Raw genomic sequence first — 26,268 nt, forward strand, 5'->3', positions numbered from 1 at the left:
GTTAATTGTATCAGTTCAGGTTTTTTGCAGATTTTTGCCATAAATAGAAAAGATGCTAAACCTTAGATTTAAATATTTTATTACTGTTTTTTAAATGAACTATAGATAATATGCATGCTTGCTTTTTATACAAATACCCAAGACATGGTGATTGAGAGACAGCTTAAGGAAAAATAAACAAATAGCAAAAGCACTCAGTTTTTATTTACAGTATATAGATGATTACTGTTTTCATTTTAGGAGACAGAGTCTGATCAGCAGGAGCACCCCAAATTAGGACATCTTTAGGATAGAATTTACATACCGATAGCTCACAGTACTTGATTAGCAGCAGGGCTCTGGAGTACAGAGCTAGCCGAGCGAGCTAGCACGTTATTTGGGATGCCTTTGATGCTGTGATTTTCTGAAGCTTGCTGGCTGCATGCTTGTTGCCTTTGTTCATGAGACAGGTAATTACTTGATAAAATGAAGTGCATCGCTGTGAACAATTGACCCTTTAGAACAATCCAGGCTGGTCAGCAGTCTAAAACCACACTTTAAAGCCATCATTATAGCCTCAAACTTAAGAGTTTCCAAGGTACAGACAAAGGTGTTGTCTTCCTTTAGTACAAGTCGAGTGCCATTTTCAGACTTTATGAAGTATTTAAATTGAATGATATTAGATGATATTGAAAACTCCTCTGGAAATCCATCCAGCCTGCTTTTGGATACCAGAACAATTCGAGATTTTATTTTTGAAATGAAATCAGGAGCATTACAGAAGATTCTCAGTCCTTGAGAACGATCATGGTTATCTGTTATTTCTAAGAAAGTAGTCTCTCTGGGTGTTAGCTGTTCTTTTTCCCACCTGGATTTCACTTCTTCTGCCAGTCCTTTGAGCTGAAAGAATTCTGCTTCTTGTGCAAGAAGTTGATTTTCTCGAAACCCTTCGGGCAGTAGAAGTTCTCCATTTCGTAGGAAGTTTAGGACATGCCTGAAGAGGAGCCCATCCCTGTCTATGAAGTAATGGCCATCAGCATCAAATGGGCAGAGGATTTTCCCGTTTACAATACCTTCAAGGAAAGTATCTGGGTACTTGGTCAGTGTCTGTTTTTGCGTAATGTATAGATATCCACCCACGTTGAGGGTCGTAAGTGTGGATTTGCAGTGCTGTCCTTGTTCAGCGTCTTCCAGGCTGTTGTGTTTCCCTTCGTCCTCCTTTTCTTTTTCTCTTCTGATTATTTTACGCTCCATTTTTGAAGCTGTTATTTCAGTTTGTTCTTCTTGGCTTTGAGATTTTTTTAAAAAAGAAAAACTACCGCACACACACACAGCCTTTATTCAGTCCCGACTGGCGATGGAATGGAAATGCCAGCAGCGCTGCCTGCGCTGTGAGCTCAGCTTTGCAGTAGGTGGCGTCTCAGCAATGTGTGCAGGAGCTTTCTGGAGTAAGACAGAAAAGAGAATTTGCATTTAACTGTATCCTGGAAGGGATTTGTTTTCAGAGTGTTTTTCTGTATAGTCTTTCAAATTGTAAGAGTTACTCAGGATAAACTGAATTTCTCTAATCAGTCAAGCAGTCACATATTTAATTCTCCAGCCTAATGTGAATTTCTATCCACTTCTAAATGTCTTGTTTCTTAGGAAGGCTTAATATTAAATAATATCATCTTTTAGAAGACAGTGTATATTGTATTAATATCATTTTAAAAATAAATGATAAATAGAACCCTAAGGTGAAAGGTACTAGACATAGAATTTTCCCACCTTAAAGTCACATATTTTACTATGTTAGTCATTTTTAAGACCCAAATAAGAGTATTTAAACCTGTTATTTGTGATATTAATTTAATTAGTCTTGCATGTGATTTTGATGTGGGGCTGTTCATTGAGTGAAAGGAAATTACTTTTTACCCTAAAGGTAAGACAATCAAATAGGCTTTGTAATACGCATTTTTTTTCGATTGAAAAATTCCTGAGCTTGTTTGACACTAAACCTGTTTCAGTGCCACTCAAAGATTTGAAGAACTATAGAAAATATACTATATCCATGTGTGTGTGTTCATGTGTTGGGAAGATAGGGGAAAGATTAAGATTCAAAATGCGTCCTACAAGGATTGTCAGGGCAAGTTAGCTTTTGTTTGTTGTCAGTGTCACTGAGAGTGAAAGGGCATTGTGTAGTATCTCCCCAGCCCCTTACCCGCCTTTTCCCCCTTAACTTGCTTTCAAAAGCTTTTTAGGGTTCTGAGCTTTCCTTTCTAGTATTTAAAGGTCCAGTGATAGATAAGAAATGTGAACATTGTACCTGGAATACTGTTATTTGACCTGTTACTAAGCTATTTTAAAGAATGACATTATTCTTAGAATTAGACTTTAGATAACATTAGATTATTTATATTTCTGTTGCATTAAAGTTATTTTACAGTTAATTTAACTGTATTGATAAGTTTTAGAACAAATTCTTCTAAAAATATCTATTTTTCTATATAAAGTGTTAGATTTTCATTAAAAATTACTTTAAGATCCTTAATTATAGTAGGCATCGAATTTAACATTTGTCATTGAAGTATCAAAAGCTCGTTTAAATTGAACTAAAAAACTAAGGCAAAATATTTTCAGAGCTGAGTTTTTGCTTAGGAACAATGAAATTAAACTTCCTTTTTTTTTTTTTTTTTTTTTTAACCAAAGATAAAATTGCATTCCAGAGAATTTTTAGTGTTTTGTCTAGGATTTTATTGTTTTTAATAGCACAGCCACCGCTTGGACTAACATGCAGCATTTAAGAAGAGTTTGCTCTTGTATTCCAGCAGTCTCATATGTGTTGATTTTGAAAGAATTCTTGTTTTAAAGAATCACATCTTTTCTATGGTTTCTGCTTTTTTAGAGACACCTATGAATTGAGGAGCCTTTGGAAATACGCTGATGGAATTCTGTATTACCATTATAAATGGTCACTGGGTAGCACCATGCAATAGCAAAATCATAACAATTTCATTTATTGATATAGTCCTCTTTTTATGAACTGTATATCATACCAGAGTTGGTGATATACACTGTGTTAGATTTGTTGTTGTTGTTGTTCTGGGACTCAAACTCAGGACCTTGTACTTGCTGGGCAGGTATTTATGCCACTGAGCTCTATTTTCAGCATAGAATTTTCTTATGTATTTAAAAAAAAGTGATATAGTTAGCTGCTGTGTCATCCTGGGTCTGCTTCCTTATACCCTGTTTGGCCACTGTGCAGAGGCCTCTGTGGAGAAGCCTTGACTCTCAGAGAATGGGCTTTCATGGTGATGACAAGCCAGAGGAGGTGAGGCAGGACTGTTGCTAGCTGGACTGCCCACCTCTTCAGCAATCTTCTCTTTAAAGCTTCTTCACCCTTGCCAACTCACGTGTGGATTCTGCTGCCAGGTTTTCAGAATCACTGATGAATGCTCTTTGCTTCTGCAGGATTGTCTTGATAGACTCCAAGAACACTTGGAATTAGACTTTAGATAATGTATTAGATTGATTTATATTTCCATTGCATTAAAGTTATTTTACAGTTATTTAACTGTGTGTTGATAAGTATTAGAACAAATTCTAAAAGTACCTGTCGTTTATTTTCTATGAACAGTGTTAGGTTTTCAGCGTTAGTTACCTTGAACACTTTTTCTCACTTCAGACTTCACTGTAGTGTCTTTTCTCCTGCAGATCTGCCATGGGGAATTGGTTTGCTGTCCTTTGCCACCTCTGTCTTGGCAACAGTAGTATAACTGGAGCCTTGTCTTTACGCTTCACTACAAGCTGATACGAACTCATAGGAGTTTTCTTTTGTGTTCTCTTTGCTCCATCTTACAGTCTTAAGAAAGCAAAACAGCATCCAGTAGACCCAACCTTAGGCACATTGCTTCTTTTAGAGCAAAATGATTGCACTTCATACAATGTAGGGGTCTTTGATCATTGCTGCCTGTTGTGGTACACATGCTCCCTTAAGAGAAATGCAGGTTGGCTTCTTATTAGTTTGCTCTAAATTCATATGTATTTGGGATATGGAGTGCTGTCCAGGGTAGTGTCAGGTTCACATAGCCCTAAAACTAAAATACTGGTTCTGTACCCATACTAAAGGAAGCACTCCTGGTTCATGTGACTGTATTTCTCTACTCCACTGCAACTATAAACTAGAATTAATTCAGTGGTTTCTGCAGAAAGACCTAAACCACACATCAAAGAGTAGCTTACCTATGTATACTTGACTGCTAGATTTGAGGATTTCATCTGCCTTTTTGGGCAAAAAGAGATAAAAATTAGAAGATAAGGGCCCTGTTTTCTTTTCATAATTTTAATCCATGAATTAGATCCCCTATGTTTTAGACTTTCTTTTTTCTTTTTCTTTCTGAAACAGGGTTTCACTATGCAGTTCAGGCTGGCCTTAAACTTACTTTGTAGCCCAGGCTGGTCTTGAACTTGTAATGATCCTCCTGCCTCAGGCTCCTGAGTGCCAGGATTACAGGAGTGTGCCACCATGCCCAGCTTGTTTTAGACACTTTTAGTTGTGTACACAAAAGAGCCCTTTAGCCAATTTGGTGAATTTATTTTTTTTTTTATTTTATTTTTTTTTAATTTGGTGAATTTAAATGGGTCCTTGTCTGAATTAATTGGGCCCAGTGGCTAATCAAATTCTGACAAAATCTTCTACCTTGAGGTAGCTCTGCTCTACTATCTGCATTGTGTAGAATTTATTCCAGGGTAATGAAAGGAATTCCCATCTTTTCTGTCAGCCCCTAGTGGGCAATGAGGTCCTTGGCGTCACCATAATTGATTGACATAGGACCTCCTCGTAATATATGATTGTACCCTTTATATGCCAGAGATACTCCCATGCCACAGAAGTAAATGGAACCCTACCAGGAAAATCCTGCATCTGGTTGGAAGATACAAAATTTGATAATTCCCTAGATTCAAGAGATCATTCTGCCGTGAAAATCAAACTGCTTTTCAGACAGTAGATATTTTTCAGAACTGCTTTTAATAGGAAGAAAATATATCTTCACATTTTTTTATGTCTGCACACACACACACACACACATTTTTGCAATGTTAGTGATCAAATCTAGAACCTAATGCATGCTAAGCAAGCACTCACATTAAGCTATATCCCCAGCTACCACATCTTTTTGGTTGTTTTCACCTGTATGCTTATTCTGTATGTCTTTTGAAGTGATTAATTCCCACTGTCTTAGACAGTAAAAGCAACTTTGACTAGAGCAGCAGCTGGTAGTTTCTGTTGTATGGATCTGTGCTTTGACCTTCCTGTGCTTTTCACCAGCTGAGTTTCTCTTTACACAGGGCTTTCTTCATAGCCTCTTACTAATAGCACTGGGTGTAAGAAACACTCATCTTGATATCTCTATGAGTATGTTACCTTAACCCTTTGTGTGTTAAAAAGTAAAATAAACTGCAGTACTATGTATTAATATTTTAAGAATTAAAGCTTTTTCTTTATTGTAGTTTTACTTGAATGTCAAAACTGTATTTTCATTTCGAAATATAAAATTCATCTGCATTAAGTGTTTTCTAGGCCTGGAATCATACTAACACAAGCACAGCGTCAGCTTATATGACTGACCACAGCATTTCACAAACTATGTACAGTGGTTGAACCTTCATAAGGCTCACCGGCCATGACTTCTGGCCAGAAGATCAAGTAGATGTGTCACTCCAGTCCACTGGAATGATAAATGTACTTGTGAATGTTTTGTGGTGTTGGACTAAGTCTTCAAAGAAGCTAGGAAACTTGGCTACATTGGGAAATTTTTTAGTCTCATTTGAGGAGTGAGGAAAAGAATAAATCACTATGTGTGCAGAAAGCACAAATAAATTTGACAGGCCAGTTGAAAGTTCAGGTAAATTCCATTCCGTGTTTCTTTGCTTTCAGTATAGAGGCAGTGTTGACAGCAATTTATAAGTCATGTTAATTCATATTGCACTTTAGAAGATGCATGTTTAGGAAAATTTGTATTTTTGTAATTTTGTAAGCAGAAGTCAAAATTTTTTTAAACGAAGCTTTTTTTTTTTAAAGTGTGGCTTCTGTGTTACTGTCTACCTTAGAATCTTATTGTAACTAAATGAACAAACATTTCTATGAGCCATCAAGTCAACACTGAGGTTATAATATTGTATAAAACTTATTTTGTAGTGCTAGTTGGAAAAATGGAATTTTACTGTCTCTGGATTATTTTAGGTTAATAATCATTACCTATACTCTCTAAATTAATGAGATGACTGTTGTAAAAACTTACAGACATGAAATCAGTGACCAAAGAGCGTCTCTGTTCTGAAATGCCCCCCCCGCATTGTTCCTGTTACCCTCTTAGCTTTCCATCCTTTGGGTCTTCTTTGATGAGAGTGTGTAGAAGAGGACACACGGTGTAGCTCAGAGGAGCACATGGAGTTTCTTACGGAGCAGGGTAATTGTGGGGTGCGGAAGTCTCGTTAACATTTTTCACATTTTTAACATTTCTGTAATTGAGATGTGGCTTAAAAATCACTGTTTAAGTTTAATGGCAGTATTTTGTCTTTTATAAGGTACATTAAATGATAAATACTACAGTGGACTGCATGTTTGAGCAGCTCTGAAAACTTTCCTTCATATCTTTTTTTTTTTTTTTTTTTTGGTACTGGCAATCAACTTCAGGACCTTATACTTGCCAGGCAGACCCTGTGCCACAGAGCTGTGTACCCGGCTCTTACTTCCTTCATCTCTTAAGAAAATAACAGACCGAGAGAAAAGATAGAGGGAAGAGTAAGAGAGATACCAGACAACAGAGATACCAGAGAGAAAGATAAAAATGTGGCTGCTCTCTCTTTCCCACACAATACAGTTGAAGCAGGTTCTTTGCAGGTAGGCACAGTACTTTTTTTTAAAAAATGCTCCCCCAGGAGATTCTATGATCAGCCAGAGTTGATGAACCACCATGTTAAGGAAATTGGTGAGCTCAGAAAAAGAACCTTATCTGAAAGGAGTCTTTAGTGGTGGGTTCATAACGTCTACCTTTGTAAGGTTGAAGGCTCTTTTGACTTCAAAGTATCTTGAAAATCTTCAGAAGCAAAACTAGTAATGTATGGTATTACTGCTGTTACTTGATTAAACATAGTAAAGTAAGAATTATTAAAGATAAAATTTTATGGAACTTGAATTATAGTTAGTTGGTTTAAAAATGTTGGCAGTGAATCTTCTGTAAGTATGAAGTGAATATTGTGTCCTTCAGTTAAAGTCTTCCTAAGCACAGCGGATTGTAAGCACAGAGTGCTTCCTTGTGCCCCTGATTATATCTACCACACTGTTTGGCCAAAGCATAGCTCCATGGTGTAAGTCTATTCTCCAAAACACTTAATCTTCCAGAAGGATTTTTCTATTCACTCACTTTTGTTTGTATTTATTTTATCTTGTTTTCCTTGTCTTTTTGCTTTTTATCGGTACTGGGGATCGAACTCACGACTGCCTGCTTGCAAGACAGGTGCTCATGCTGCTGAGCTAAATCCCCAGCCCCTTTTTTTTCCATTTTAAATGTTTGGAGTTTGAATTTCTGGGTGAAGGATGTCAACCAGTAAAGCCTGTGACAATATTCCAAAATTTAAAAATTTTTAAAAAAAAAGACAATTGGAAACTTCTGATCTCAACCATTTTGAATACTGGAAAAATCAACCGATGTTATAACACAATGATTTCTCTGCCTATTTTCTTTTCTTATTATATACAATTTAGTATTACTGTATTATAACTGAATTTATTTGGGAGCTTTATAAGCTTCTTGAAAGCAACCTTGAGAATGGAAATTATGCCTCTTTATACAGCTTAATGTTTGTATCTAGTTAAGGTATTTTTATATTAATTTCATTATGTATGTGGTGTAAGGAGCAAAAAGACTAATTGGAAGTATAGGTATGATGACAACTTGTGAACTTTGCTTTGTAAATACTGAAACATACACATGTGTTTTCTTTTTATGCTCATTCACTACATTTTTTTTTTTTTTGATGGAAAGTCAGTTTCTGTAAACTGATGGAGTCGTCCAAACTCCTGCAGACATTTGAAACATTCATTTTGCACATTTGCTAACTCCTTCCTTTCTACTGCTTGACAGCCAGTCTTGTCATTCACAGATACTCTTTGGGTAGCGTTACAGCATTTTTTGTTCAGAAACATAACTACAATCCCTTTCTTCCAGGTCATAGGGAGAAGAGGAATATTATAGGTGAGGAAATTGAATATTTTTAAAATCCTGAGCCCAGTCCTCAAACTGTTTTATTTTAAATTGGGAATTCCCAATACATTAGATGTACCTTGTAATTTGAATATTATTATAAGAAAATATGTATAAATCAGGACAGAAAGTAACATGCCTATAATCCTAATTACTATATTCGGAAGATTGAGGCAGAAGGATTGAAAACTTGAGGCCAGCCTGGCAGCCAGGTAATTTACCAAGATCTTTTCTCAAAGAATGAAAAGAGCTGGAATATAGCTTAGCTGTCCCTAGGTTCAGTCAGTACTAATGGAAAACAAACACAAAACATGATAATTTTAGAGAATATTTATGTGACTTCAATTCATTTCCTTTGAACTTTATTGGAATTCATAGAAATCAGAACAGCATTCACAAATTTGAATAAAGATTACCTTTCTATCTTCTTAACAATTTAAGAATAATAAGTTTGCTTAATAGGTTATTAAGATGCCAGGTGGCATTTGAAATTCACAGGCAAGAAAACTAACAGGAAAATATTTCAAATAAGAAGACAGAGTACAAGAATGTTAAAAATGATCTACCTTTTAAGTGTACTTCCTCTCTGGAAATGTGTCTTCTGTCCTTTTCAGCATCGCAGGACTGATGTAAATGAGAAGAGTCGTTGCACATTCTGGAGGAGCAGTCCAAAGTCTAGGCCACTGGTCTGTTTTAACTGAGTGCAGAAGTGCCCTGAAGGGCCTCCGCATTGGAATGGGTTGAGTGGCCACGTGGAGTAATGACTAAAACTTCTGGGTGCCTAAGGACTTCCTAATGTATGTTAGCTCATTACTTAGCATGCCAATGCTAGTAAGTCCCCTCCCTGCTTGCACATTACCTTAACTTGTTCAAATTAGATGCCCTTACCTTGAAAGAAGCACCACTTGATCATTTCTTTTCAGTTTTTGAACATAGAATATATCCTAATGTTCAGATATAGAGCAGGAAGTTGCAGTTTAGAGCAGAAGTTGCAGTATTTTCAAGTTTTGAACAGCCTCTTTTGTTGTTATTCCAAGAAACACTTTCTGATGTATACCCAGGAAAAATTTAATTGCATCTAGGTCTTTTTGAGAGTATAACAAACAAAATAAATCCTAATGAAATAATAAGACGTTCCCAATTGGAGCAGAAGGCCAATGTTTTTATTTAGTGAAAGAGAAATGGAAGAGATCTCAGAGATGCCAGTAACTTCATTATAGAGACGCTGAAGCTCAGAGATGTAATTTCTCCAAAGGAACGCTGTGATTTGGTAACAGAATCCTACTAGAATCCTGTAATCCTTTTTATGGGATCTGCTTTGTGTACCAACCTTGTAAAATTTTTTTGGTTTTTGGTTTTTGTGAAACTAGGTGGCAGGACATGCATAATTAAGATACTTTCACCATCTTCACATTTACTAAAATTCTTTTGACTGCAAGTATATCACAGAAACCAATCAGCAAACCAACCTAGCCAAAAAGGGGCAAAATGGGAAGATTTAGAAAAGAGCATGAACAAATAAGCACAGAGAAAGAAAGGTATGAGGTAAACCCCTCTAAAGCCTTCAATGCAATTTAGAAGCTTTATAGCTTCTCTTCATATTGCTAGCTTTGCCAAGTTCTTTCCGTGATTTGTGGTGTGAGTCCCTTAGTTAAAATTTCAGGTAGGAGGGATCACCTGGCACGTACTAAAAGCCTCTGTTAAGGCTGTTCACATACCTTCGGTGCCTTCTTACCTAAATCCTACTCATTTTTCAAGTGTAACACAAATATTGCTTTCTCTATCACAGCTCTTTCTCATCTCCAGATGAACGTAATTTCTCTGTGCATGTGTTTAATTAGATTTATGACAGATATAATTTTAACATACTCTACTTTGTATAATAGAATCCCATAGATCATATGGAATGACTAGTGATTGGTCAGTTAAATTAAAGTGTAGGAAATAATTTTTAAAGTGATATCAGTATGCATTTCTAACTATCTTGAACACTTTTGCTTAAAATTTATATAAATTTACATTTAACTGCTGATGTTCATGTAAAGTAAGGCCTTTGAGTATAGGATGCTAAGTGACTACTTTCTCTTATGGAAGTTAAACCCATAATTTAGTTTAGATTTTCAGTTTTGTTTTCTTTCAGAAAAGGATTAATAAAGACACTGATACAATAAAAATGTACATCCTTCTAGGTTTTTATGCTTGTCTTCCAATCATCTCCTCCCATACCTAACTTGACAGTGTTTTTTAGCAACTTGTGTTTATATCAAGGCTTAACAAATCATTCAGCCTTGTTTTTCTAGAGACATCTCCTTCTCCTGTATATTCATAATTTAGTGAGTTTACATAACACATAATCAAATGGCATGATTACTAAAACTAGCACCAACAAGTTCTCTAATAATTTGAGCAGACGTATGTGGGAGTGCTAGAGATTAGTGTGCTACCCACTTCTGCATAGAGACTTGTGGGCATCTGTCACTACATTTGATGGTGTGAAATTAAAGCCTTTGTTAATCTGGAAGTGACTTAAACGGAGGTGTATAAAAAGTGCTTCTGTTTTATTTAAATGATTTATGTATACAGATGCTGTCGTTTTTCTAGACCTGTACCTTTTAAAATGTGATCTGGGGACCTCTAGGTAGAAGAATCTCTGAGACTCTTTCAAGAGATCTGAAATCAAAATGTATTTTTTTATTACTAGTATGCCTTTTTTTAAAATCTTGTTCTTCAAAAATTTCTTACTTTCTAATGTATATATCAGTAATTGATGCTCACATAAGTGAAAGCTCTTTGGGGATTTTTATACTTTTTTTCTTTTAAAAGCAAATGTAAATGCATATATTTTTGTAAAAAAAATTTTAAGTCTACAAAGCTTATAATGCATTTGTAGTGTACAGCATGTTTTAGTGTATGTATATAACATGGAATACTTAAATCAGGCTGCTACTGTTGGATGGGTATTTAAATTATTGAATCCATAATGGAAATTACATGAAGGTTCTCCAAAATATGCACAGCAGGAAGTGCCATATGATGCAGCCATACCTCACCTCAGTATATATCCACAGGAATTAAGGTCAATATTCTATAGAGATGCCTGCATACCCACGTGTCTTAGTCATTTCCTCATCACTGAGACACAATACTCAGCAGCTGCAAATTAAAGGAGGAGAGGTTTATTTTGGTTCACAGTTGATAGTAGTTTCAGACCATACCCACCAGCTCGGAGGCAGGACAGCGTAGCTTGGGGCATAATGGAGGAAAAGGTGCTCATCTCATAGCCGGCAGGAAGCAGAGATTAAAAGGAAAAGCTGGAGAGAGATGGACCCTCCAGGTCTTGCTCTCCATTACCGACCTCTTCTGACCAGACCCCAGCTCCTCACAGCAAGTCAGTTATAAGCCCGCTTTAACCAGACGCTTGTCAGAAGCTCGGCCTTTAAAGCGCATGAAGCTCTGTGAGGAGGACATCGAGATAGAAACCATATTTCTGTATTGACTGTGGCATGCTTCACAGTGGCCATGCCATGGAGTCAGACTAGCTGCCCGTTAGCAGATGCGTGATTTATATGTCTACAGTGGAGTACTTACTCAGCCACAATGGCCAGAATCATGCCGTTTCCAGGAAGATGCATGGGACTGGAACTCATCATGGTGAGCAAAGTAAGTCAGACTCAGCAAAACAGTTGTCACATGTTTTCTCTCGGATGTGGGGTTGGTGGGGTTGGGGAGGACAAGAAGGTAGAAGAGAGACTAGTAGAGAGGAGGAAAAAGATGCTAGGGGGAGAAGGAGGGGAGTGCTGTGCGGAGTGAGTGTGATCAGGGGGTGTGACGTACATGTATGAAAACGTCAAAGTGAAATCTAGTACTCTGTTACCAGTATGTACTTTAAAAAGTAAAGTAAGTACCTTAGAACAACTGTTTGAAAACATCTCTGCTCAACTCTGTGCTTCTTGAGGGCAAGTGCCATGTTTCATTTTCTTTTTGTTATTCCTGATTGCTTTGCATGATCTTTTACATAATAAGCAGTAAATATTTCATAAGTATATAGAATTAAAAATAATCGTTTTTCAAACATTTGTGGTTTTTCAAATTGAACTAACAAAGTAGCTTTAAATAAGGTTCTTGTATTAATAGGGTTTGTAATAACTTTCACTTGAAATGTAAGCAGTGTTTTGAGAAAGAAAAGGTTTAGTGGGAAAATACTAAAATATGTTCCTGTAGATTTTAACAATTACACATCAACTTTTAAAAAGTTTAAAAATTGTGCTTAGGCATCAGTATCATAAGTAATTGACTTTTAAAATTTATTTGAAACGAGAAGGGGACAAGGGAAACAAAAAGAGTTCAAGTCAGTTAGTTGGTGGGAGAATTTTTGCTTGAGTAGTATTTAAAAATTATTTTATGTTTGAAGGGAAGGTGTGGGACAGTTTCAGAAAATGAGTTTTATTCTTTGTGTGAGTAACCTTGACTGAAAAATAATAAGGAAAGTGATGGTCTAGTAGAAATGAGGAGGTGCTTTGAGCCCACTTTCTTTCTGCCCTTTCCCGTGTCATATGGAGGTTGATGGCAGAAGGAAACCTTTTTCCCTATTCCTTTCTTCCTTCCCCCCTTCTTCTTCTTCTTCTTCCCCATACTGATATTGATAGCACGTTGAGGGTCTTATTAAGTCACTAAGTTGCCAGGGCTGGGCTCAAACTTAGAATGCTCCTACGATAGCCTACCAGAGTGCTGGAATTATAGGTGTGAGCCATCATGCCCATCTTAGAAACCTTTAAAAATTAAACTCAGATTGTTCACCTGGAGTAGGTACTGTTAACTAAGTGGTAAGCATCCACCAGTGGTATATAAAAGGAAGCTCTGTTAGTATTAAAATATCAGTAAACGCTTATTCTGAGTTTGTTTTTCAAAAACATTAATGTTCCAGGGTTGAACTTTTTTTCATACACTTAAGATACTTTATACATCAAAATTTCCCAGCTTTTGCTGTTACTGTGATGAGTGAATACATTTTCCTGCTGGAACTTTCAGCTTCAACAGAGAGGCAGACTCAAATACAAGATTTGTTTGTGCTTTCAAACCATTCATATTTTACTATTATTAAACTCATAAGAGGAAATTATTTTTAGATTTTTAAACTTAATATAAAGCAATCGCTGTTTTTTATTGTTTCTTCCTGGGAATGTTTCAGTGCAAGGTCCACTGCTTCTCTCATTGCTCTTCTGAGTCATCTGGTAGCCTTTCAGTGGGGTTTGTTATCCATGAGCATCGAGAGATCTGGAAATACCGAATACACACAGTGTATTTGTAATTAGTATTTAGGAGCTAGAATATGAAATCCCTTGGATTTTGGAGGCAAACTCAGGAGAGGTTCCTAAGAAGAAAGGTTTTCTACTATAGGTCACATAGACTGGTTCTAATTGTGCTCCGTATTTTGTTTAGAATATCTGTCTCTTCCAGTAAACTTGTCCTTCTAGAAGACAATATGTCTTAAAAATTTCTTTGTGTGATACTGGAGATTAAAGTCAGGAACTTCACACTGAGTAAGCTATATTCCCTGTCTGGTATTTATTCATTCATTCATTTATTTATTTATTTAGAGGCAGGATCTTGTTGAATTGTCTATGTCAGGCTCAGTTTTTGATCCTTTTGCCTCAGCCTCCCAGAGTTCTGGGATACAAAATGTGCAACTCCTCATAATCATCTTTGATTCCACAATGCCGTGATGATGCCTTTATTAGTTAATGTTAATGGAATGAGTGGACTAATTCACTCTGAAGAGATGAATCGTAACTGCATTCCAAATTAGCCAGGCAGCTTCTGAATCTCTTAACACTTAGGTACATCTCATGGATATATGATTGAACCACATCTGTTTCTAATGGCGATAGTATGTTCCTGCAGTGTAGTAAATCTGGTGTGAGTATGAGACATTCCTGTATATATTACATAATGATTAAGATCTGTCACCCAACTAGCTGGGCGTGGTGGCTCACGCCTGTAATCCCAGCACTTGGGAGGCTGAGGCAGGAGGATTGTTGCGAGTTCAACACCAGCCTGGGCTATAAAGTGAGCTCAAGGCCAGCCTGAACTGCATAGCGAGACCCTGTCTCAAAAAGACCAAAAAAGAAAAAAACGTCTGTCACCCAACTATGCCACAGATGGTTGATATCCAATGGGCACATACTATTGTTACTTTTATTTCCTTTTTTAGGTGTTGAGCACTAATTATTAAGTTTATTGGTACAATTTAAATATGCATAGTGATCACGTTCATCATAGGGTTAGGGTTAGTACCTGTCCATGGTTCGTCTCGATCCCTCTTTTTTCCTGTTCTCCCTCCTTTCAGTTCCTCTCCCCTCCTTATTTACAAAGCTTTGTTTCCATTTCATCCTTTATATGTCTTTTTTTCCTTTTCCTTTCCTCACTCCCCCCTCCCCCGTTTCCCTTCCCAACTGTATATTTTCTTATTTCATATTTCTGTTATTACACTGTGGTCCATATTTATACTTTTACATCAGAAAAACAATGCAATATTTGTATATGTGTATTCTGTTTATTTTACTTAAGAGTATGGTCTTAAGGTCCATGCATGTAGCTGAAAATGTCTCAAGTTTGTCCTTCTTTATCGCTGAGTAGTACTGAAAGCAATCTTCTTTATTCCTTCGCCAGGTGACGGACATTGGGTTGTTTGTTATTAAGAACTGTGCTGCTATAAACATGGGTGTGCCTCGATTGCTGTGGTACGAAGTTTTTAATTCTCTTGGGAAGATTTCAAGGAGGGGAATAGGTGGGTCAAATGGAACATCTAGTCCTAGTTTTTTCAGGAATTTCTATGCTGGTTTCCACAGTGGTTGCCCCTATTTACATCCCCATAAACAGTGGATGAGGGTTCCTGTTTTCCCCACATCTCCACCAGAATTTGTTTTGCTTGATTTCTTGATAGTAACCATTCTTTCTGGAGTGAGATGGAATCTCACTGTTGTTTTAATTTGCATCTGTGAAACAGCCAGTGATGTTGGACATTTTTTCACATATTTATTTGCTGTTTCTACTTCATCTGATAAGTGTGTATTAATCTCAGGTGCCCATTTTTGCATTGGGTCTTAAATATGAGGGGTATAATTTTTTTCAATTCTTTATATGTTTTAGATATCCTTTCTCTGAAGGACAATCGGCTGAAAATTTTTCCCACCCTGTGTGTCATCAATTCACTCTATTGGTGATTTCTTTTGCTATGTAAAACCTTGACGAGAAAACAAAACAAAACAAAACAAAAAAAAACCTTGACGAGATCTCTGTTATTGATTCTTTGAAGTATTTCCAGTGTGGTTTGGGTTTTGTGCATCAAGTCTTTGCCTACACTAGTGTCTTCAAGAGATCTACCTATCTCTCTCCCGGCAGATTTAGGGTTTCTGTTTTAATATTTAGATGTTTAATCCATTTCAATTTTAATTTAGCGCATGGTGATAGACACAGGTGTAGTTTTAGTCTTTGGCATGTGGAAAACCAGTTTTTCAGAACCATTAATTAAAGAAGCTGTCTTTCTTCCAATGGACTTGTTTGGCTCCTGAGATGGTTGGCACATGGTGTCACCTTGAGAGGTGTAGAAGTTTAATGAAGTGACTCAGCAGGGGGCTAGAGCCCTCGCCTTGTAGATATCCTCATCCTGTGCAGGAGAACACTGAGGTGGTGTGAGTGCTGTACCCACTGCCCCCACCATGGAGGGCAAAGAGGGTTGCTCTCCCCCTCTTTTGCTCTTGCTGCTTTCTCTGTCTTCTGCTGCCTCCAAGTGTTGCCCCTGTGCCATGCCACCCTGCCTTTGCAACCAGCTGATTACAGACTGAAACATCTATAAACTGTAAACTAAATAAACATTTCCTTCCTTAGTTTTAGGTGTTGAGTATTTTGTCCCAGAAATGAGAGAAAAGTGACCAACACAGCTCCTTTGTGAAAGCTGAATGTGTTTGGATTTGTTTCTGAGTCTTTTACTCTGTTCCATTGATCCTTAAGTCTTTTTGGGTTTGGTTTAGTTTTGTCAGTACCATACTGTTTTTATCATAGTAGCTCTGCAGTATAGTTTCAAGTCAGGAATTGTGATGCCCCCTGCCTTGCCATTGTTGCCTATAATTATTTTTGCTCTTCTAGGTGTATTCTAGTTCCAATTGAATTTTAGGAACATTTTCTCCAATTCTGTGAGGTATGCTAATGGTATTTTGATTGAGATTGCATTAAATCTGTATGACAATTTTGAAAGTATAGTCAGTTTCACTATATTGGCTCTTTCCTCCCCAAAGCAAGGGATATTTTTTCCATTTTCTGATACCCTCTTCAATCTCCTTTCTTTCAGAGTACTATAGTTTTAAATATATAGATCTTTTACTTTCTTTTTGAGATTAATTCCTAAGTATTTCATTTTCTTCAGTACTATTGTGAAGGGGGTTCTTTCCCTAATTTCTCTCTCAGTAAGTTTGTTATTTGTGCACAGGAAAGCTATTGATTTTGGGGTACTGATTTTGTAACCAGCGAAGGGACTTGTTTATTAAATCTAGAAGCCTTTTGGTGGAGTTTTGGGATCTTCTATGTAGAGTATCGTGTCATCTACACATAGAAATAATTTAACTTCTTACTTTCTTATCTTTATTCCTTTTATTTCTCTCTCTTGTCTAGTTGCGCTGGCTAGTGTTTCCAGAACTGTATTGGAGTTACGATAGTGGACATCCTGTCTTTCTTGTTACTGAGTTTAGAGTGAAAGCTTTCAGCTCTGGGCCAATTAGTATGATATTGGTTGTTGGTTTGTCATAGATGACTTTCACCAGATTGAGATAAAGACCATCTATTCTAATTTTCTGTAGGGTTTCTAAAATTATTAATGGGTGTTGGATTTTGTCAAAAGCTTTTTCTGTGTCTATTGAGATGATCACGTGGTTTTTGTCCTTGGCTCTCTTAATATGGTGTATTACATTTATTGATTTGCATATGTTGAACCATTCCTTCATACTTGGGATGAATTCTACTTGCCTCTGGTGTATAATCTTCTTGACAATTTGTCACATTCTATTGAGGATTTTTGCCTCTGTGTTCCTTAGGGAGATTGGCCTGTAGTCCTTTTTTTGATTGGGTCCTTCTCTGGCTTTGATATCAAGGTAATAATTGCTTCCAGGAATGACTTTGGGAAAATTGCTTCCCTTTCAATTTCATTAACGAGTTTGAGGAGTAATGGCATTAGAACTTCTGTAAATTTCTTGTAGAATTTATCAGTGAATCCATCAAGAATTGGGCTTTTCTTTTCTTTTTTTTTTAATCGGTACCGGGGATCAAACTCAAGACCAAGCGCTTGCAAGGCAGGCACTTACGCTGCTGCGCTAAATCCCCAGCCCCAACCTGGGCTTTTCTTTCTTGGTAAGTTTTTAATTACATTTTTATTTCATTGACTGCTATTAGGTTATTTAGAACTTTTATGTCTTCTTGATTCAACATTGGTAATTCATATGTTCCTAGGGATCTGTTCCTTCTGTGTTTTCTGTCTTATTAGAGTACAGATTCTCAAAGTAGGTATCGATGATCTTCTGGATTTCAGCAGGGCCCATTGTAATTCTACCTTTTCATTCCTAATTGCATGAATTTGAGTTTTTTCTTTGATAAGATTAGCCTAAGGGTTTATCAATTTTTATTTTATCTTTCAACGAACCAATCTTCCATTCATTAACTTTTTATATTGTTTTCTTCATCTCAGTTACGTTCATTTCTGCTCTATGTGTGCTCTAGGTTTTAAGTCAGAGTCACTAGAAGAATTACTAATGGTAGGGAAAATTGTTTGGACAAATATTCGTAGCAGATTCAGTTTGGGCACTGAAGTTTATTATTCTGGGAAACAAGTGAGAACAACTGGCAGGCTGAACCAGTACACAGTATAACCCAGACAGTGGTTTACTCCGTATCAGGCAAGCTGTTACAGTCACAGGAAATTCTACAGATTTATTTTATTTGTAGGCACATTTACATACTCCTTTGATTTAGTGATTTAAATTAGCTATGCTATAGAAAGTTACTTCTCTCTAACAATATTAGCCTCCATATCTGTTGTGTGCCCTTTTAAGCCATTTTATTTATAAAGAACTAAATGTGTAAAAGCTATAATTGGGAAGGGGATACAGCAACTTAAGAAATACGGAATGTAACTCAGTTGCTTGGTGCCTGCCTAGCAGTACAAAAAGGAAAAAAAAATGACGGGGACATAGTTCAGTGCAGCACCTGCCTCGCAAGCACAAGGTCCTAAATTTGATTCTCAGTACCCATCAAAAAAGAAAAAGAAAGAAAGAAATCCAACAGGAGTATAGTTTGGTAGTAGCCAAGATTTCTCTCTATTCTAACCAGTGATGTTGGTATAAACTTAATAGTATTCCTGTTGATTCCTTGATTTTTACTATTAGTTATATTTGATTATCATATTGCTGTAGTTGTTGTGCCAAAATTGCAGTCTTGAACTAATGAACGTTACTTTTGAATATATTTGATTTTTTTTTTCCTTCGATTCAAGATAAACTCTCATTGGAAGGAATAGTGGTTCAAAGAGCCGAATGCCGACCTGCTGCCAGTGAAAACTACATGAGATTAAAGAGGTTGGTGTTTTCTATCTTTAAAGTGCTACTGGTTGTTTCTCTTTAGAGAGTGATACATATTTTAGATTGCCATCGACCTTAGAAAAGCTATGGTAATTGTCACAAGTGTTCACTTCAAAGGATGTTTGGTCATTCATAGGATAACAAATGAACTTGAAGACCATAATGTTAAATGAAATAAATCAGACACACAAGCTTTAATATTGCTTTTTCTTGTATGAGTATCATACAAGAAATATTGATTTTTCTTATATGAGAAACCTAAAATGTAAATAAGGAGCAACATAAAGGACAGATGGGGAAGGAAGATACAGCTTTTGCAAACAGGAGGACCAAGAGCTCGAGGGAATGGGGAGAAAAGATGGGGAAAGAGGCTGAAAAAAGAATTGAATTGTGTTATATACATGATTATATATTACATACATTTTGATTTTTAATAAAAATCGAAAAAGGAAATGAAAACAAAGGATATTTGATAAGTAAGAGTGTCTGATGCTGGAGAATTTTTAGAACCCAGGCTATTTATTTGAAGTACTTTAAGCTATTGTTGTGTTAATGTATTCTGTATCAGAGTTTTTAGACTACCTTTTCTATTTGTCTTTACGAACTTTTACTTTCTACACACATGTAGTAAGGCTTTATACCATTTTACTTTCAAGGTCATAATTTTCCTGTGCTGAACGTGTATCTATAAACTACTTTTTAGTTGCTGTGTCCATTTTAATTTAAATTCTAGTTGACAGTTGACCTACAAGACTTGAAGCAGAAAGTATTTAAAATTGCAAGAATAGTACCAATGGTTGAACTACCAAAATAGTAAAGTATTCTAAGTCATCTCATATATTTATTTTGTCTACAATTACTCAATTTTTAAATTTAATACTGTGATTGCTAAGGTACAATTCAAAACTTTAAAACATCATAGCAGACTAGTTTCCTCCAGAGAGCTTACAGTCTTTGAGCCTGAAAACAAACACACACATATATGCAGGGGAAGGATGGTATGAAGAATCCGTTTACTGACCTGACATGGTAGTGTGGAAAGGAGTAGAAACGTGGTGCTGTTGAATGTAAATGGAAAGGCGTATTTCCAGATGTGAGCGAGGTTAAAGTAGAAATATTCCCGAACAGAACTGGCAGGTCTAGCCGGGCGGGGTGGCACGTGCCTGCACCCCTGCACTTGAGAGGCTGAGGCATGAAGATAGCCCCGAGTTCGAGGCCAGCCTGGGTTGTGCAAGCAAGTGTAAGGCTGACTTGCACTACACACTGAGACCCTGTCTCAAAACAACACCTACCAGAAGTGGCAAGTCCGTACTGGACGTATCCTGTGCCTAGATGTTCTCACAGATGCACAGATTTTTCAGGTAGTCTGATCTCATGGCTGCCTTCTCCTTAATACCTTTCAAGTTGTTGATGTTCCGACTCTCGTCTCACTTTGTGGTTTTCATTTCTAGTTCTGCTTTGTGTAGGTATCATGGAATTATGTCACACTTCGAGTTCTTACCCGGATAAACTAGGTGCTTTCCTGTCGTAAGTCTTTGTGACACACTTTTCTTACTACCTTCAGCCAAGATTCTCCTGACCTTCAAACCCGCCCAGGAGTCCCTCAGTCCCCTGTCCCCATCCCAGGTGGAATCTGCTGCTTCTCTTCTCTACGTTCCCGCAACCTTTTTTATTCTTCTTTAATTGTGTATAAAAATGTCTTGTTTTCTGTCATTAGGAAGCACACAGTTACATCTTCTGTAAGATTGTAAACCCGTGAGAGCAGGCATTCCTCCTTTCATTCCTACTCCCCTCGCTCCTTTCTGTTTTATGTTCTTGGTGTGTGATGTAATACAGTATAAATACAAACATCCAAAAATACTTGTTTTGTTGAAATGTTGAAGTAGAAAAGAATCGGCACAATCACATACAGAAACGTGGGAGCTGTTGGCGTTCCGCTGCTATGGCTTTTTTTTTTACTCAAAACTGCACTTGAAGTCTGGACCGTGATTTGCACATAATGTGCATGTTCGTACGTATGCGGAACCCAAGTGCTCTACCTTGCTTCAGCAAGGAGAGTCTGATTGCCGAACAAATGTCGAAACATTCGCCAAAAACATAAAACCTAGTATTTTGTAAAATTAATGTAGTCTTCTATTTACAGAAGAGAAAAGCATTTTTATCGGAGACCTTTTTTTCCCTGACATAAATCAGTGAGGTTTTAATTAGAGAGGTTTTACTGTGTTGACAAATGGTATCTGAGGTATTCTTTTAGATATTTAAAGTACTCCATTACAAAGAATAATCTTTATAAATAAATTCTTTAAGAACAATCAGTCTTATTTTAGTGGATATTTAATTCTAGTGATAAATTCTTACAAGCCTCTGGTATTATATTTTAGTTAATAATCATCCAATTATAAGAATTGTATGTTAAATATATAAGATTCTGTCATTCATTTAGATAAAGGTGGAAATTAAATATATAATTAGTATTATAGTAAACTCAAGAAGTATGTAAACCATTTAATTGATGAAATTCAGGCCAAAAAGAAATAGTTATGTTGTAATTTTCTTTCATCACATAATATAAAATCTTGCAAGAATTCACTTTACTATCAAGAAAATCCAAAAACCATAGGAAGAGGAAAAAAATGACTTTTTTGCTAGTCTCAAAGTTCTAGCAATTCCACAACTTTCAATATAGAGATTAAAATGTTCCATTGCTTCCATTACACTATCATTATTTTGCATTAACTTGAATTGATCTGAATGTTTTATTAGAAAAAATTAATGAGTTGGTATCAAGTTATATCTGATGTGTTAACTAAAATTAATCCATTTGCGTTTTTAATTAAGTATAAAACAGTCTCTTGAATTTGTCCTTAATCTTTGAATGTTAAGTTTTATGATCACCCTATTTACAGTTCATATTTTACTTTGTTAATTCTTGTAAAAGGGCATCAGCCTAATGTATTTTCTTACAGGAAAGTCATAACACTAGGAAAATCCATGACTTGAAATTCTGCATGTTTGTCATCAATTCATTTAAAAATATGCCTTAAAAATTCTGGTTTTTAAAATTTTAATACTTTCAGTATGTGGATTTTCTGCAAAAATAAAAAAAGAAAATGCTGAGAAAACCTTTTCCCTGTGAGAACTTGTGGAGGGATGGACAAGAGGACGGGCTGAGCCTCTTTGCTGTGCTGGGCAGTAGACAGTGGAAGCAGGGTGTGGTTCACCTTCTTTCCCGCAGCAGGGTCACCGTGCTGTGCCTGTCTGGATCCTTTGTGTGCCTTTCTCGCTGCAAGTAATTTTTCTTCTATATCGGAATGATTGCCTTTTATCTATGTCTGTGTGTTTAGAAGAGTTGCAAGGTAAATTAGAAATAAGGTCACCAAATAATTTATTGTTCAAGCAGGATATTTTTGAGAATGAAAGTAGACACTAACCAGGAAAGATGCCAACTGAGACAGTACACAGAGAACTCTGGGCTTCCAGGTTGATACAGCATGGGATTACAGCCTTTTTCTGGTGATGCTTGAAATGGCGGATACTGAGTTAATGTATTTGAATGATGAGTTGGTATGCTTTTCTTTGTAACTATCAAAAAAATCCAGTGCCAACTGGCTTAAAAATATATCTGTTCCCTTACATAACAAACCCAGTGTTGTGGGCTTAAGCCTTGCTTTTGTCTAGAAGTTCACAGGGCCATCAGCACTCTATCTGTGTTTATAATTTTCTTGGGGGGTGTGTCTTCCTATGGCTTGACTATCTCCAGCTAAATTGTCTCCTAGTAGCAAGATAGCTGTCTGCTGGTGCTGGGGATTTAGCCCAGCAGCATAAGCACCTGCCTTGCAAGCAGGCGGTTGTGAATTCTATCCCCGGTACCAATTAAAAAAAAAAAAAAAAAAGATGGCTGTCTGCTCACTCCTGCCTCTTCATTTATATAGCTCGCTGGAGGAGGGGGCGTCTGCTTGTCACCAACCAGCCATAAGCAGAACTCTCCACTTTCTTCTGTGGGCCAGGGGATTCTGAGTCCATTCCTGGACAAGTAAATATGTTAATTACGGGGGGATTACATGGAGTGGTTAAGGATGCACCTGTGGAAAGGTTCTGGCAGCAGGGCCAGTCCCATCTGAAACAGGCATCTGCTGCTCAGGGAAGGAGGGGAGTGGATGCTGGGGAGGCCCTCATCAGATCCCTGCAACCCTGTTCTTCCAGAAAACACCTTAGGGGTAGAGGAAGCCTTCTTCAGGAACAGTCACACCCTTGATTCCTTCTCTTTAGGAAAGACCATTCTATTTGTAAACTGTCAAGAAATTGCCTTTATTAGAAAGCAATTCTGGATCTACAAAGATGCCTTGATAATGGGTTCAGGTCGCTAAGGGGTTGGGCTTTGGAGTCAGACTGCTTAAATTCAAAGACCACCTTCTTGGATGTCTGATCTGTGGCAAGCATGTGCCTTTACTTCCTTATCTGTAAAATGGAATAAAGACATTTATCGCAGGCTGTGATAAAATAATATTCTGCAATTGCGAGTGTTTGGCACAAAGTGTGTACTCAGTGTATGTTAACTGTTAGTCTTAGCACAGTTGCCTGTGTGAGAACTCCTGATCTGCAGCCTGTTCTGGAAACATTCCCAACCCTATCCAGTGAGCGCTATTTCTCACAATGGAGCTGTTTTGCACAGGATATTTTTACATACTTTTATGAGGTAGATAATTGAATCAAGTTTAAATTGGAAGTAGACCAGAAAGAGAACTAAAAATCTGAGAAGAAATTTGAATATTTTGTTATAGAGTCCATGATAATCCTCTTCAAAACAAAAATTTTGAAGGAGTAGCACTACCTGGATATTCTCCAGATTCAGATGTGAGAACTGGCTCAACTGTCTTCCCACAACCCGTGAACAGTCTTCTCCGTTCTCTGGCCTCAAGCTGTTACTTAGCTGTGTGTGTGTATCAGAAGCTCCTTTGTGTCTAATGTTTATAAATCTATTGGATGTTTAGAACCTTTCTAAAAGGTGTAAACTGGTGTTTGTAAACAGTCTTACTACCCTCTCCTGCAGTGATACTGTGGCTGGTGGCTTGCCTAAGATACTCAAGGGTATAATTTTTTTAATATGGAGCTATGTAGAAAGAAGGCTTTGTTGTAAAGCTGCCCCTATTCTCACATCCTTTCCCCTCAAACTGCTCCTTTTTAATTACCACTTAACAAATAAATAAAGGGTGGTGTGAATAAAACTGGGTGTGTTCATTCAAATGTAGTAATTTATAATACAAAATATATTTTAAGTAGCTATAACAAAATTGCAAAAGTACTGCTAGGCTAAAATTGCCACAGAAAGATAGGCGGAATATTTTACCCAAAATATTTTAAGAGGTTCTCATAAGGAATTCTGTTAGGGTTAGGGAGACTCCTTAGGGAGACAGACTCAACAGGAGACATGCCTTTTTTCCTGCATGCCCGTCCCATGGCTTTGTCCTGGAGGCTGCTGCAGAGCTAAAATTTTGTGATAAAATAAGGATTTTCAAAGGAGTATAAAAGCTATTGGAAGTTTATATAAAGAACTAAAGCACTGGCATGAACAACAAAGGTATATTTATATCCTTTTTTTCCAAGTACTGTGATACTTTCATTTTCGGTTAGGAGGACAGGAGGAGTATTTTCTGAATCTGAGTTGTGCTGCATTCTGAACATCTTTTGTCTTTGGAATTCTCTGTCTGCTGCCTACTCTCTGTGTTCCTTGTCTGGTAGCTTTCCTGAGATGCCCAAAAATGTTCCAGGTTCTGGCTTAGTCTGCTGCTGTTTGAACTCGGATGTGCACTGCCCCGACAGCAGTCTCTCTCACTCTGCCCCTAATTCCTGTTTTCCTGTCTGGCTTTAGGTGGTGCTCTTTGTTTGCTTTCTAGTTGCCAAACCCCTGTTCCTTCCTTCAGATGGAACTCAAATGTCACATCTCCTCAACCGTTTCTCTTCACACAGGACAAGCAGCATCTCTACCATCTTCTGATACACTTTTTCCTTGCAAGCCTCTAATTTTATTTTGCTGTTTGTTTTAATTTTATTACTACTTTTGTCTATCTCTAGTAAATTGTGAGCTCACTGAGGTTTAGGACCATATCTTCCTCTTGGTTCTGACAGCTTTCTGTTCAATGAACACTAATAAAGATCATATTTTTACAGGATATATATTTATATGTTGACTAATAAATCTCCATAATTGATAACCACTTTTAAAACTCACTTAGCTTTTTTTCAGATTAAATTTATTAAGTCCAGGGTAACAGTATTGGCATATGGTGGCATTTGTATAAAGTCTTACAGCTTTGTAGGATAAAAATACTGCAGAACACATTTCTCTTTGTTCACTCACAGTTGCAAATCAAAAGAGCTAACCTGAGGCAAAACTGTAAAGTATGGAGAGTTCATCTTTGTTATCTGGCCGTCTCCTTTTTTCAGTTTCTCCCCTTAGCAGTCTCTGTCTTTAGGCATCTACTTTTTATCCTATTTAGATGCTTTTTATTGTGTACATTCTGAGTACATCCTGAGTACATTTATTCTGTTCATTCTGAGTACTAGCATTAGTAGTAATAGTACATAGCATAAGTCCCACTAGGCAATTGATTTTAAACCTCTTATTACTAAGTGTGAAATACAGGCATTACTTCCTTGTACATTACTTGTACAAGGTGCTTGAGTAGGCAGGTGGAAAAGGAGGAGAAGCTACTGAAATTATACCACTTACAGGTTGGGTCCAAATACAAAATCAAGTGGTGGTCTTAGTTTGCTGGAGGATTTGTCACTAGGACAGCTGTTTTTGCTAGGGCCAGATGGGCAGATCTAGCCTACGTGTGTTTAAGAGATCTGTTATGAAAAGTTTAAACTAACCATTGAAGAAGACCTACAGTAGTGGTCACGTTTCCTTGGATAGAGCTATAATCATTATTACGTAGTCCACATTGTATAAATTGAATGATTTGCTCTTTCCTAAAGAGTTTTTACTTTTATGAATCTTTGCCCTTTGTGAATATGTTACCCGGTTGTCTGGAATCTCCTGGAGGTGGCTTCTAGGTTCTGTCTCTCCTAAGCAAAGAATTGATCAAGACAGGCACAGGCAGTAGCAAAGTTTGATTTAAGGTAGAAGGAACAGGCCTGCAGACTTAAGTTTGGGTCAAGAAGAAGGAAGAAAAGGACACTCTGCAGCTTGAGGGTGGTCACCAAACAAGAGAGAAAACAAAACTCAGTAGTGACTGTCCTTGTTTGTTTGTTTGGGGTTTTTTGTTTGTGCTTTGTTTTTTGTTGCCGTTATTTTTGGTACCAGGGAATCAAACTCACGACCTTGCGCATGCCAGACAGCTGCTTGTGCCACTGAGCTAAATGCCTGGCCACCGCTGTCCTTTTGGTACCACCCGGGCCTCAGCCAGAGGCCAGGTCTA

At 37.1% G+C, this 26,268-nt stretch overlaps 2 protein-coding genes across 3 annotated transcripts in view; one reads left to right on the plus strand and one right to left on the minus strand.

The window, feature by feature from the left end:
* Positions 1-26,268, plus strand: part of Gtf2f2 (general transcription factor IIF subunit 2) — a 162,421-nt gene that overhangs the window by 74,146 nt on the left and 62,007 nt on the right. Inside the window, exons 1-3 of one of the 2 annotated variants that reach the window (XM_063232753.1) lie at positions 11,496-11,885; positions 14,895-15,012; positions 18,763-18,844. In XM_063232753.1, coding sequence (XP_063088823.1) covers positions 11,823-11,885; positions 14,895-15,012; positions 18,763-18,844 — 263 coding nt within the window. In that variant the 5' untranslated portion in view covers positions 11,496-11,822. Of the gene's footprint in view, positions 1-11,495; positions 11,886-14,894; positions 15,013-18,762; positions 18,845-26,268 lie in introns of those variants that run through there. The other variant, XM_003477472.5, reaches the window with a different exon arrangement.
* Kctd4 (potassium channel tetramerization domain containing 4) lies at positions 63-8,936 on the minus strand. Its single transcript, XM_023560484.2, has 2 exons — positions 8,792-8,936; positions 63-1,422 (listed from the first exon to the last, which is right to left on the minus strand). The coding sequence occupies exon 2, from the start codon at positions 1,231-1,233 to the stop codon at positions 454-456; it is 780 nt and encodes a 259-aa protein (XP_023416252.1). The 5' UTR covers positions 1,234-1,422; positions 8,792-8,936; the 3' UTR covers positions 63-453.

Source organism: Cavia porcellus, unplaced genomic scaffold (genome assembly GCF_034190915.1).
Source record: "Cavia porcellus strain 051 isolate PalLab524CR breed Dunkin Hartley unplaced genomic scaffold, mCavPor4.1 scaffold_21, whole genome shotgun sequence".
In the NCBI taxonomy this organism is placed as follows: Eukaryota; Metazoa; Chordata; class Mammalia; order Rodentia; family Caviidae; genus Cavia; species Cavia porcellus.

Coding starts and splice junctions, on each gene's coding strand:
- Kctd4 (XM_023560484.2), bottom strand. CDS start 1,233: ATGGAGCGTAAAATAATCAGAAGAGAAAAAGAAAAGGAGGACGAAGGG.